The sequence below is a fragment of the Pleuronectes platessa genome, chromosome 4 (genome assembly GCF_947347685.1).
Source record: "Pleuronectes platessa chromosome 4, fPlePla1.1, whole genome shotgun sequence".
NCBI classification, from domain to species: domain Eukaryota; kingdom Metazoa; phylum Chordata; class Actinopteri; order Pleuronectiformes; family Pleuronectidae; genus Pleuronectes; species Pleuronectes platessa.
This window is the reverse complement of record NC_070629.1, coordinates 26,840,229-26,851,988: the sequence shown is the minus strand read 5'-3', so window position 1 is coordinate 26,851,988 and position 11,760 is coordinate 26,840,229. Positions and strand designations below refer to the sequence as shown.

At 42.4% G+C, this 11,760-nt stretch overlaps 3 protein-coding genes across 3 annotated transcripts in view; 2 read left to right on the top strand and 1 right to left on the bottom strand.

Annotated features, from left to right (window-relative positions):
• Window positions 1–413: 413 nt before the first annotated feature.
• Window positions 414–2,479, top strand: ppil3 (peptidylprolyl isomerase (cyclophilin)-like 3). Its single transcript, XM_053420182.1, has 6 exons — window positions 414–485; window positions 732–806; window positions 1,461–1,554; window positions 1,657–1,724; window positions 1,820–1,938; window positions 2,148–2,479. Exons 1-6 carry the CDS (start codon window positions 483–485, stop codon window positions 2,272–2,274), a joined length of 486 nt encoding a protein of 161 aa, XP_053276157.1. The 5' UTR covers window positions 414–482; the 3' UTR covers window positions 2,275–2,479.
• A 497-nt stretch (window positions 2,480–2,976) lies between these two features.
• zgc:101858 (uncharacterized protein LOC449555 homolog) lies at window positions 2,977–7,869 on the top strand. The gene is made up of 8 exons (XM_053420181.1): window positions 2,977–3,091; window positions 3,212–3,382; window positions 5,098–5,276; window positions 6,333–6,426; window positions 6,535–6,604; window positions 6,694–6,730; window positions 7,078–7,141; window positions 7,247–7,869. Exons 1-8 carry the CDS (start codon window positions 3,068–3,070, stop codon window positions 7,403–7,405), a joined length of 798 nt encoding a protein of 265 aa, XP_053276156.1. The 5' UTR covers window positions 2,977–3,067; the 3' UTR covers window positions 7,406–7,869.
• A 472-nt stretch (window positions 7,870–8,341) lies between these two features.
• col27a1b (collagen, type XXVII, alpha 1b) overlaps window positions 8,342–11,760 on the bottom strand; it is a 61,802-nt gene continuing 58,383 nt past the window's right edge. The window contains exons 57-61 of the mRNA XM_053420180.1: window positions 11,595–11,660; window positions 11,203–11,371; window positions 10,965–11,074; window positions 9,261–9,479; window positions 8,342–9,165 (exon numbers count right to left, since the gene is read on the bottom strand). Of these exons, the coding sequence (XP_053276155.1) occupies window positions 9,019–9,165; window positions 9,261–9,479; window positions 10,965–11,074; window positions 11,203–11,371; window positions 11,595–11,660 (711 nt within the window). The 3' untranslated portion in view covers window positions 8,342–9,018. The remainder of the gene's footprint in view (window positions 9,166–9,260; window positions 9,480–10,964; window positions 11,075–11,202; window positions 11,372–11,594; window positions 11,661–11,760) is intronic.

The window sequence follows — 11,760 nt, the reverse complement described above, 5'->3', positions numbered from 1 at the left end:
ACTTACAGGTTGTAAGGTTGGCCTCAAATGTGTCTAATCCACTTTTATGTCAGATATGGGTTTATGGTAATCAAATGAACCCAAAGAAAATCTGGAATAATCCAATCTAGAATGCTTTGAAGGGAATGGGAAGGATTTGGGGGGGTTTAAGGGCCCAGATGTTTATTTTAGGTGTATTTGTTCACGTCTTCACAACATCATAAAGTAATAACCACACTGCATGTCCAGTTTAAGTTTTTTACTACTATGATAACATTTAAAGATCTATTCTAAATGGAGAAGGCTAGTTTGATAACATCATGTCGTCAAAGGAGCCTTTGGTGCATTAAACAACACTGGATATTAATACGGATCATGTTTGCAAAGCTTGTGTAACAAAGGGTTAAAATAACAGTCAAATCAAGCGGAACCATTCTACGCCGGGTAGCTTCGCGTAGTCGGACACATTTCCCCGACACACGGTCGAAGACGCAGCGTTTGAAATGGTAAATTTCATTGTAGGAATTTACATCCGACTTTTTTCAATGTAAATTCAACAAAACAGCTGAAAAATTGATTGACTCGTGTTTTGTATGCATCTCAGTTAACGTAGCTAAGATACATTTAGCTCAATACGCTTGTTTAACATGTTATTAGCTTAGTTTGGCTACATGGGCTACAGGCTAACAGGCTACACAGCTAGCATCACCACCAGTGTCACGCATTTCATTGTGTTTACTTCTGCTTCTCAGGCTGTTACTCTGCACACGGACCTGGGAGAAGTGAAGATCGAGCTGTTCTGTGAGCGAACACCGAGAGCTTGTGAGGTGAGTGACTCTGGGTTCGATTCACACTTCACAGTAACTTCCACTGTTTACACAATAACTCTGAGGCAGGTTTGAATTCACATGCATGTTAGAAATGGACTCGTGCTTCAGGATTTACAACTAAACTTATGAGTTGACTGAGTTTTAATATTAAGAGTTAATTATGTAAAACTGTGTGAATGTCTTTACACTGTGGTTGACGTGTTTGGATATGATTCACCACCATATGGATGGAAACCCATTCATCTGAAATAGTTTTTGTTCCAAATAAACAATACAGAAAAAATAAATGTATTCATGTTAATATTGTATTTTGATTCAAGTTCAATATATGTGGTTGTATTCATGTTTTCTTTTTAGTTATACAAATTTATGAATAAACTGTCAAATATCTAGCCTACGGTATATTTCTGTGTCATATGGGGTTTATGAAGAAATCATCTGGTTCAGGGAAAAGTTGTTCTTCTTTTAAATTGTCCTCAGGATTAATAAAGTATCCATCTCTCTAATGTTTTTTTATTGACAGATATTTCAGTATACAATTTTGTAATAATCCCCGATAAAGGCATCAGCCCATATCAGTCAGGTTCTTGTATTTTCCTCAATGAAGTCATCATATTTAATCGCATGTCCCTTTTTATTTTTATTTTACAGAACTTCCTTGCTTTGTGCGCCGGTGGCTTCTACAGGGGTTGCGTCTTTCACAGAAATATCAAAGGCTTCATGGTTCAGACTGGAGATCCCACAGGTTCGTCACAGCTCTCAGATCTGATCAATACCTGAAAGGTCAGGGTTCACATTTCTCACTAACATTTATTATTTTTATTTATCTTCCGACTCTATTTTGCAGGAACGGGTAAAGGAGGAACAAGTATATGGGGTCGCAAATTTGAAGACGAGTACAGTGAGCACTTAAAGGTGAGTTGGCTGGTTTTTATTAATCATTGTTTTTCACTCAGGTGTTAGAGTTCAATGTCGTAACTCTGGTGTTTTTTAATTTTGTCTCATTTCAGCATAATGTGAGAGGGGTGGTCTCGATGGCGAATAATGGCCCCAACACGAATGGATCCCAGTTTTTCTTCACATACGCCAAACAGCCACATCTGGACATGAAGTACACGGTCTTTGGAAAGTATGTAACCTGTATAAATTAATTATGTTGTGTCATCAAATTAGTAGTGGCAATGTAAATGAGAGTAATCCATAAATGCTGTCAGTTATTGATCAAACTTAATTTATATAATGCATCATAAATTGAAGGGAATCCACCGACCCTGCATGTCTCTGCATGACCTCGGTTCAGTTCAGATCACCTGACCTCTCACTGTCTTCCACACGCAGGATTATCGACGGCCTGGAGACGCTGGACGAGCTGGAGAAACTGCCCGTCAATGAAAAGACGTTTCGACCGCTGACTGAAACGCGGATAAAGGATGTGACCATTCACGCCAACCCCTTCGCTGGATAACCAACCTGGACTTCAACACACTGACTGGCTTTGAACAGATCATGAACTCACATATTTTACAATAAACAAAGTGTTGCAGTGTCTTAACCTGTTCATTTCCATGTTTTCACAAACATTTACACCATAGAAAGAAGTCTATATGACACTGCTGTTTCTTTTAATTGTAAATTTGTTTACAAATAAAGCTTTTGTACTTACTTGTTTACATGTGGTCACGTTCTTAATTCCTTAGTGTTTTTTTAACTAGCACTTAGAAAAGAGACAAGTAAAAGGATAAAACAACTGGTAACATTGACTGACTGGATGGGCCAGTTGCAGTTTTCAAATAAAGCCATATTTATGTATATAGTATATGTGCTCCCCTCATCTCTATCAGACATTTTCTTATGTAAAAATACAAATACACTTCCATTATGTTAAATATTATATTTGCATTTATTTATTAACATAATTTTATTGATCAATGGGTAATTAAACTTTTCACTTTTCTGTGACTCATTATTTATATAATTTATGCTATCAAGTGAGCTTTGTATGTTAGAGTTTAATTTTATCACCATGAGGTTTATAAATTATAATAAATAATCACTATTATTTATTATGATTATAAACATGTAGTGGTCTGAAGCCTATGACTACATATCCATGGTGTTGGAGGTGTCACTATAAACTACATACGGAGGGCCTGGCTCGTCGCGTGACGTCATCATTAGTGGACAAAGCATGTCTCACGGGTTCATGTAGACGCCACAGACAGTTTATATAACAGACAACACACTGAGTCCTCAGAGAAATGGCCTCAGACAATGCTTCTAAAGTAAGTTCACTGTTTCCTGTTCAATGGCCGTTGTGTCATTAGGATAAACCGCTCCTCGTTAAAGCTGCTGTGTCTGTGTGTGTTTGTGTTTCTGTGTGTGTCTGTGTGTGTGTGTGGCAGGTCTCCTCTCTGAAGGGGAAAGTCACTCTGGTGACCGGGGCCAGCTCGGGCATCGGGGCAGGGACGAGTCTCCTGTTCGCTAAACTCGGAGCTTTGCTGGCTCTGAACGGACGAGACGTGGAGAACCTGGAGAAGGTGGCTCAGCAGTGCGTCGACTGTGGAGCAGCTCAGGTACACACTCACATACACACACTTTATAACACACACAGACCATGTACACACTATATACATAGCATAATAATAATAAAAGGTAAAAATGAGTCCAGTAGAAGTGCAGTGAGATGAAAGTTGAGCAACTAGAACTAATACAGAGCTGTCACTGTAAAGAAGGATGTGTTGCTGGAGATATTGACAATACAAATACTAATCCAAGTGTAAGGTGAATGAAAGACACAAGTACTGAAGTCAAATATAAACACACATTTAAAGATAGATAACTGAAGGTATACAAAGTTGTGTATTAGACTAGCACAGCCGGTCAAATCATGGTGCAGCAGATGTAAGTGTATTTAAATGTCGTGTGCAGAGATTTATTCTGAAGTTGTGCAGCAGGGACGTAAAGAACTTGTTGCTTTTACCAATTTCCAAGTGTTTTAAGATTTCTTAAGTCGAAGGACTCACCTTAAATCAGTCTGCTGTTACTCCAATTATTTTCTCAGATGAACTCTTCTGCACAGGAAGTGTAGCCTCTGATAATTATGCTAATTATTATCCTAGTTCACACTCACTCAAATACGCACATGCTCATCAGGATCGCACTTCATTTACACACTTTTCTTAAGATAGAAGCCTTTGTTGAATCTGACGTGACGTTCATGCACGAGGCTCAATATTTGACTATAGAACCCACATGTTGAATCAGTTTGAGTCCAGGTTATGTTTAATGTAGTTCTTGGTGCAGCAGAAGAAATACATTGTTACAGTTTATCCATTATTTGAATGGAGTTTGGATCTGCACCAAATTGCACACACTCATAAATATCTGTCCCCTTAACACGTCTGATTTCATTTTCTTCTTTTATCAAGATCAAAACATTCTTTGAGCAATCAACAAAATGTTGAAAAAAGCATAAACATTGAAAGAAAGGGAAAGTTCTTCCTTAGGTCGATTCCTCCCCAAGATATAATGGAAATCGGTTGAGTAGTTTTTGTTGAACTATGCTAACAAACAAAAATATGAAAACACAACCTCCTTGGCAGAAGTAATATATCTACACTACTGTTGCTAGTAGTGTAGATATTGTTCGTTGGCTCCTGTTCCACCTTCAACCTTCCAGCAAAGGTTCTTACAAGATCCAGAAAGTATGAGCACAGCCTCATTGCACTGGTTCCCTGAGGTGTTCTTTATTCCTTGTCTTTAAATGGTAAACTGTTAAAAACTCAGCTGCTCGTCTTCTAAGTGGAGTTAAGAGGCTCAATCGTGTTTCACACGTTTCAGCCACGTCACAGTGTCTCCCTGTTTGTTTTAGGGTTGATTTGTGAGATATTATTGATTTATCTTCAAGGCCTCTCCCTGGTCTGGCTCCTAAGCGTATGTTAGACTTTCTGATCCCATGTGAAAGTCAGTGTGGTTGAGATCCTCGGGGCAGAAACCTCCTCACTGTTCCAGAGTCCAGGCTAAAAAATTAAAAGGGACACAGGCTTGAGGCCCTGAAGCTCTGGAATGAGCTGCCAGAGGAAATTAGGCTCACAGAGGCAGCGCTGTCTTTTAAGTCCCTTCCTAAAACGCTCTTCAACCAAAAAGTGCTCTGTACATTAAGTTTATTAAACATACAATAACATTTCAAACCAAACAAACACACAGTGAGTAGTTCAGTATCTGCATGAATAAATGTTATAAATAAATGACCACCTCATGAATGATTTGGCGGCTCTTTGCTGTGCAGCCTCTGCTCGTTCCCGGAGACCTGACGGACGAGGAGACGGTGAAGAAGACGGTGGAGCAGACCATCGCTCACTTCGGCCGCCTGGACGTCCTGGTGAACAGCGCCGGTATCCTGGCCATGGGCGGCATCGAGACCTCGGACCTGGCCCAGTACGACCGCGTCATGAACATCAACGTCAGGTGGGATTTCAGGGACATGACAACCTGAGAGTACGGTGGCCTGTGAGCGGAGCAAGTGAATTGCATTTATGTGGCACATTTCTTCAACGCTCATTCAAAGCACTTTACACCACAAGCCTCATTCACACACACATTCATACAGTGTTACTATATGCTACACTTTTCACACTCTGACAGTGTGTGAATGACGTGTGATCCATGAGGGTGGATCCTCTACACAGTACGTATGTGCATGAAGCTGTGCAGGGGCGCGACTGAAAGTGTGATAGTGGTTTGGTTTGATACCAAATGGGCTCATGCGCCTCGAGCAGCCGGTTCACATCATCCCCCGACTCTCTCACTTCAGTCCTGCCCTGGCTCCAGCAGAAATAAAGACAAAAGGTCCATAAATATACATAAAATGATAAAACAAAGTTAGACTACTACCCATATACAAGTTTTTTTCAAATATACACACATACATCATATAAATACACAGAAACATTAGGCCAATGGCAGCATTCACCTCATTCAAATGTACTTGTATAGATGTGGAGCTGCAATAGTGCTGTTGTCATACAAACAAATGGTTCACATGACTGTTTCCTTAAAGTAAAATCAAAGTATCTTGATTGCCATCTGGTGGCCGGCTGCAGTATAGGTCATAAACCCTGCCTCCTCCATGTTAGCATGGAGACATGGACCAAAATAAAGTACATGTCATATAAATGTTTTCTGTCATTTTAGGTCGTTCTTATCACACTTATATATGTATTGACATTTCTCTCAGTGAGTTTGGTTTTAATAACTTTTATAACGGGGATGAAATTTTATGATTGACAGTTGAGAGCGACATGGCAGCCAACTTATCTGTGATAATTTGGCTTCACATCTGGACAACAACAGGAAGTAGAGACGCATTGTCCAGCTTTATAGAGTTTGTAATCACACTGGTGAGTCCAATAAAAAATGCTAGGATATAATTGTCCTTGAAAGTTACAAGAAGACAAAAACTAATATTTAATATGATTTGATTTTCACATTTTAAACCTCCCCTATGCTCTGTCTCATTTTCAGATCTGTCTACCATCTGACTCAACTGTGTGTCCCACACCTGATAAAGACCAAAGGCTCCATCGTCAACGTGTCCAGCGTCAATGGACAGAGATCAGTGAGTGTAGAGCAGCTGGACCAGAGGGTTCCAACATCACCCTCCACTTGCTCTTTATCTACCATCAAGCCTCTTTGAGACCTGTGACATGTGTGTGTCCCCCTGCAGTTCCCTGGTGTGTTGGCCTACTGCATGTCCAAGTCGGCCATTGACCAGTTCACACGTTGTATAGCACTGGGTGAGCCACCTAAGCTTTTTGTGTTCATCACTGTTCGAGTTCATGTTCAAAAGGTTCACAGGAAATCACAAGACTGCTTTTTATTTCAGAGCTGGCTTCAAAGCAAGTCCGAGTGAACTCTGTGTGGTAAGTGGACATTTTTAATATTCAATATTTTCTTCCTCCTTAGCTTTCAGTCATTGCTCACATGCTATCTGTGATGCAGATTTCAAAATCTGTTTTCTCTGTTGAAATTGAGCAGTTCTGTTGTACTATTTATTTTTTATTTATTTAGAATATAGCACAAGATGTTGAATAACCCCTCTTAAGTTCTTCTGCACAATTTAAGTTACCAACTACCAGTAGATGTTAGCAGTCGATAGCAGCCACCAGCAGATGTAAGGGACACAGCTTCAGTGGTGCACCTCAGCGTCCAGTGCTTTGGCCTTGTGAGGCTAAAGGCTAAAGGTCTATCTATGTTTTTATCTCCTCAGCCCAGGTGTGATCATCACAGATGTCCACAAGAGAGCAGGACTGGATGAGGAGCAGTATGCTCAGGTAACGCGACACTAGCGGGTTGGGATCTGTTTCTTTTTCCTCTTCTGTCTAGAAGCAAATAACTCTAAAATGAGAAATGCTAAATATGTCTTATTTTGCCGCCAGTTTCTCGCCAAGTGCAAACAGACCCACGCCCTGGGTCGGCCAGGCGAGGTGGAGGAAGTGGCCCAGAGCATCGCCTTCCTGGCGTCCGACGCTTCCAGCTTCATCACCGGAGTCAACCTGCCTGTGGACGGCGGTCGCCACGCCATGTGCCCGAGATGAGGCTGTGTATTTTAACATAGAGCGGTTCTGCTAATATAAAACTTTCAAACTCTCACAGTCTCTGAGTCTCTGTATCCATCGACACTGTGGTTGACAGAATTCGCCGCATTGCCACTAAAATTAAACCGAGGAGAAATGTTGCGGAGAGGGAAACAAACAACGAGGCATAACTTCAAGGACTCCATTTTTCTCTGTGTTTACAACGGCACAAGCTGTCAGGACGTTGACAGTTCCAGGTGTGAAGTGAACAGAAGGAGGGAAAAAATGTACTTTTCCAAACAGGCAGTTTAAATGCATTTTGTTATCTCGCTTTTGCTTTTTCGCTATGAAATGTTCAACGATGAGAGAGAGAGAGAGAGAAAAACTTCAAGCTGCTTCTCAACAAAGGTTTCAGAACATTTATTAAATTACCTTTTTCATTAGACTTCATTCACACGGCATAAAATGTCTGTACAGACCTGTGAGCTCATGAATTGTGGTAGTTTATTGTTGTGTATTGTGAGAAATCCTCTGAGTGTGACATAGACATTTGAGACGAGCGACAACTGCTGCACAAATGAACCGACAGTTAATTAAATTAAGCTGCTGATTGTCCAGGACTGTGACTTTGACAAAAGCAAAGACTGAAGAATCTTTAAAGCTCCAAATGACTGAAGATGTGCTTCAAAACCCGGCCTTGATATCTGGATGGATTTGAATCAGGATTTAAATAGACTCCCCCTGTGGATAATACAAGTTGCATAGTTGTACATTTACATTTTAACAATTAGAAAACAACTGTATTCAAAGTGTCAGACTCGTAACAAAAAGAACTGAAAATGTAAGAATACCATGAAAACATAATTTAATGACTTTGTAATGTGAGTGTGTGTGTTTTACAATCTTCCCTTTTAGTCGTGAAGCACAGACTTTGCTTCGCTGGGAGCTGACGGAGGGGGGGGGGGGGGGGGGGGTTATCGTAGGTGTGTGGACCGTTGCAGCACCAGGTTTCACCTCCGCCTCGTCCCACTTGTTCACCGTGGGACGCGAGGTGCGGTACGAGGTAGCGTCTTGACACACTGTGGAAACCACGGCCCCACCTAAACACGGAGAGCCCCACCCAGCAGCTGTTTGTGTGAAAAGCTCTGTCAGCACTGGACAGCTAGTGAAGGCTCAAAACGACATGTGGCAGCATGTGCCTGTGTGTGTGTGTGTGTGTGTGCGGCACACCGTTTACCTGAATGAGTGAGTGGATGCTGTATACGCCCAGAGGCTGCGGAAAACCATAACTATTGCACGTTATATTACAATATACAGTACATATACATGTATAAATAATATCTTCATATTAAAAATAAGAATTATCGTATTTGCAGATGTAACCGTTCCTTATTTCTGTACAGATATTACTTTCAAGTCTCTGAACAAGAAGCTTATTATTGTTTTCCATAGACTGATCAGTGCCTCGAGTCTTAACTCTGCATTTCCAACCGGCTGCCTCTCTCTCCGGTGCCGACTCCTGTGGCTGCAGTCCGAGCATGTTTGGTAGAGAGAAGATGGAGGTCTGAAGGAGGCGTAGCCCCCCCCACGCAGTCCCTCCTTTAAGGAGTATTCCTGACCTGCTCCACAGGGCCCTATAAGAAGCACACAGGTCCGACCTCGAGGTGGTAGCGTGCGCCAGGTTCTGCTGTCGGTAGATCCTGCACATCCACTATGGGGAGCAGGTTTGGGTCCTGGGTCTGGAAGATGAAGTGGGTCTGATGCCAGCGTCCATCTTTGATCTGAAAGTGAAGGATGCATCGTGTCACATGGTGCGATAATGTGAAAGTAGCATTCAAAGGGTTGGTAGATTTGGTGATCATGTGATGGTGCGTACCCAGCAGTCATCGATGGGGATGTGCGGCTCCAGGAGGTCCCCGGCTCTAATCCTCTCTCCGGTCCAGGCCTTGAAGCTCACGGCCCTGGTTGAAGGCTGCAGGGAGGGACCTGCTGCCCACACCGCCGTGTTGAGGCAGTGGACGGTGATGTGCTGCACGGCCTCTGTGCTCAGGAGGTGGATGAAGTTCATCTGGATACGACCCACTCCCATATCCAGCTGAGAGGCAAGGGGAAGTTACTGAATGTGAGTTTCATTATTTAAAGTCAGAATCTGCCCATTGTGTGTGTGGATTGAATTTAGAGTGCAGGCCTTTCAGGTTTGTGCAGAATCTAGACTAAAATACATTATATGGACGAAGCTATTATATGGGACAAACTACTCATGACACCTACAGGAGCCTGTATGACATCCACTTGTTAATCCATAGGCATTGATTTCCCCCTGCAGGACTAATAAAGAAACTTCTTATTCTTCTTCTTAATATGGATGTGGATTTGCTCCCCTGCTTCCACTCTTCTGGTTCGGCTTTCCACAAGATTCTGAAGTGTGTCTGTGGAAAGTTTGGGCCCATTCATCCAGACGAGTGTTTGTGAGGTCAGACGCTGAAGGTGGACGAGAGGACCCGGCTCACACTCTCCGTTCTAGTTCAGCCCACAGGTGTGTGATGGGGTTGAGGTCAGGGCTCCTTGTCAAGTTCTCCCACACCAGACTCACCCAACCATGACTTTGTGCACTGGGGCAGAGTCATGCTGGAACAGAAGACATTCCCCCCCAAACTGCTCCCACAAAGTTGGAAGCATAGAAGTTTCCAAAATATCTTGTTAAGATGAAGCAGTAAGATATTTCCTTCACTGGAGCTAAGAGGCTGAGTCCAACCGACTGAAGCACCCGAAGGGGATGATTAAGAGGTGTGTCCCAATTCTTTGACTCATTTAGTGTATGATTCCATTTAGGGATTCAATTAAGTGTCTCATCGTGAGCTCCAGTGTATCATTGTTTTAAGGTATGTTCAAATAGGCCTGTTTTTAATATGATGATCATAAGCTTTCATAATATAAACATTACTAAATGGATATAGTTCTTGTCAAGTGTTAGTCAACTTGAGCACATTCACATTTTGGAATTGAGGACGGGTTCCAATCCTGTTATAAACTGCATCTGGATCACAGATTGTGTCTTTGAGTGTCATTGTCTGTCCGCATTATTTTATTTGCTGTTAATACAGGGATTAGATCAGGGTATCATTCTTTTTGATATAACTCCAAATCAAAGGAATGAAAGAATGGAAGACAGCCTCAGATTCTACAGGTTCACTCGCCAACTGTGTGTGTGTCGTTTGGATGATGACTCGGCCAAGTCTAAAGATTCTATCTGACTCCCTATGATCCACTGAAGGATTTATCCGTCCGAATAGAGCCGGTGTTTATCGTACGGAGCCAGAAAATGAGCCGCTGTGCTCCTTTATTTATCACATCGATGGCGTTACATAGACAGTCCCACAGCCAATCTAAAACTCTGGGCTTCTCTACTTCTGGAGATATTCGAAGACAGCATGAGGAAAGCGTTATCCTCGAGGACATGAGCACTCGTGGATTTAATATTCATCTTCTGTCTGCACAGAATTCTCCCGAAGTGATCCCGTCTCTGTCTAAGTGATACGTGTTTAAATCTGATGGGCTGTTTTATCTGCGAGAGGCAAACCTTGGATACTGTGATTGGCTTCAGGCAGGTTTGTCCTCCAGCGGTGAAGTTGCACGTCACCTCAACGGTGTCGGCAGTGCAGCCGAGGTTTGGGTCGACCCAGTACGTGCCTGTCAAAGACGGGCAGGAGGAGGAGGAGGAGGAGGAGGAGGAGGAGGAGGAGAAAATGGCTCTTATCAATCAAAACACATTGAATATATGCATCGGAGTGATGGAGCGGTTTGAAACGTCTCCTCACCGTCGTACATCCTGTGTTCACAGTTGTAGAGGTCTCGGCAGATTCGGGCAGGATTGTCGTGGGTTCCCAGCGGGTTCTTCAAACTCTGGATCAGAGTGCTCAGATGCTGCAGGGTCTTGAAGATCTCTGTGCCCTGGTCCAACATGGGCTGGTCCATGTTCTGAAAGGGCTGCATCAAAAACATGTTTCTTATCACTTTTCTCTTTTACCATATTAGTTTGTTCCTCCTGAGGCTGGAGATATATTTACAGTTTAGTCACGGTGGTTAGAAAGCAAGTATATCTCTGTTCTTTTGCAATGATTCCGTGGGCCATAATGAGTTATAATATTCTGGAACAGAACAGTCAAACATGAATCTTTGCAATGAGCTTTATTTCCCTTTTAAAACTGACCTCTTGCCTCAGAGCAGTGTGGGAATCGATGATGACTTGAAAGGCGGCACCAAGAGCCTCATTTCTCTACCGAGGAAGAAGACAGCGAGACAACAAGTTAACCACAGCTGCACAGATCATTTCTACGTGTCTCCGTTCCCCCGTCAGAAAAACCCTGAAGTGGTAA

Excerpts from the sequence above, each read along its gene's own strand:
- ppil3 (XM_053420182.1), top strand. Across the intron at positions 807-1,460 it reads GAACACCGAGAGCTTGTGAG|AACTTCCTTGCTTTGTGCGC; the intron begins GTGAGTGACTCT and ends TTTATTTTACAG. Across the intron at positions 1,725-1,819 it reads AGTACAGTGAGCACTTAAAG|CATAATGTGAGAGGGGTGGT; the intron begins GTGAGTTGGCTG and ends GTCTCATTTCAG.
- zgc:101858 (XM_053420181.1), top strand. The coding sequence starts at position 3,068 with ATGGCCTCAGACAATGCTTCTAAA. Across the intron at positions 6,605-6,693 it reads CACACGTTGTATAGCACTGG|AGCTGGCTTCAAAGCAAGTC; the intron begins GTGAGCCACCTA and ends TTTTTATTTCAG. Across the intron at positions 7,142-7,246 it reads ATGAGGAGCAGTATGCTCAG|TTTCTCGCCAAGTGCAAACA; the intron begins GTAACGCGACAC and ends TTTTGCCGCCAG.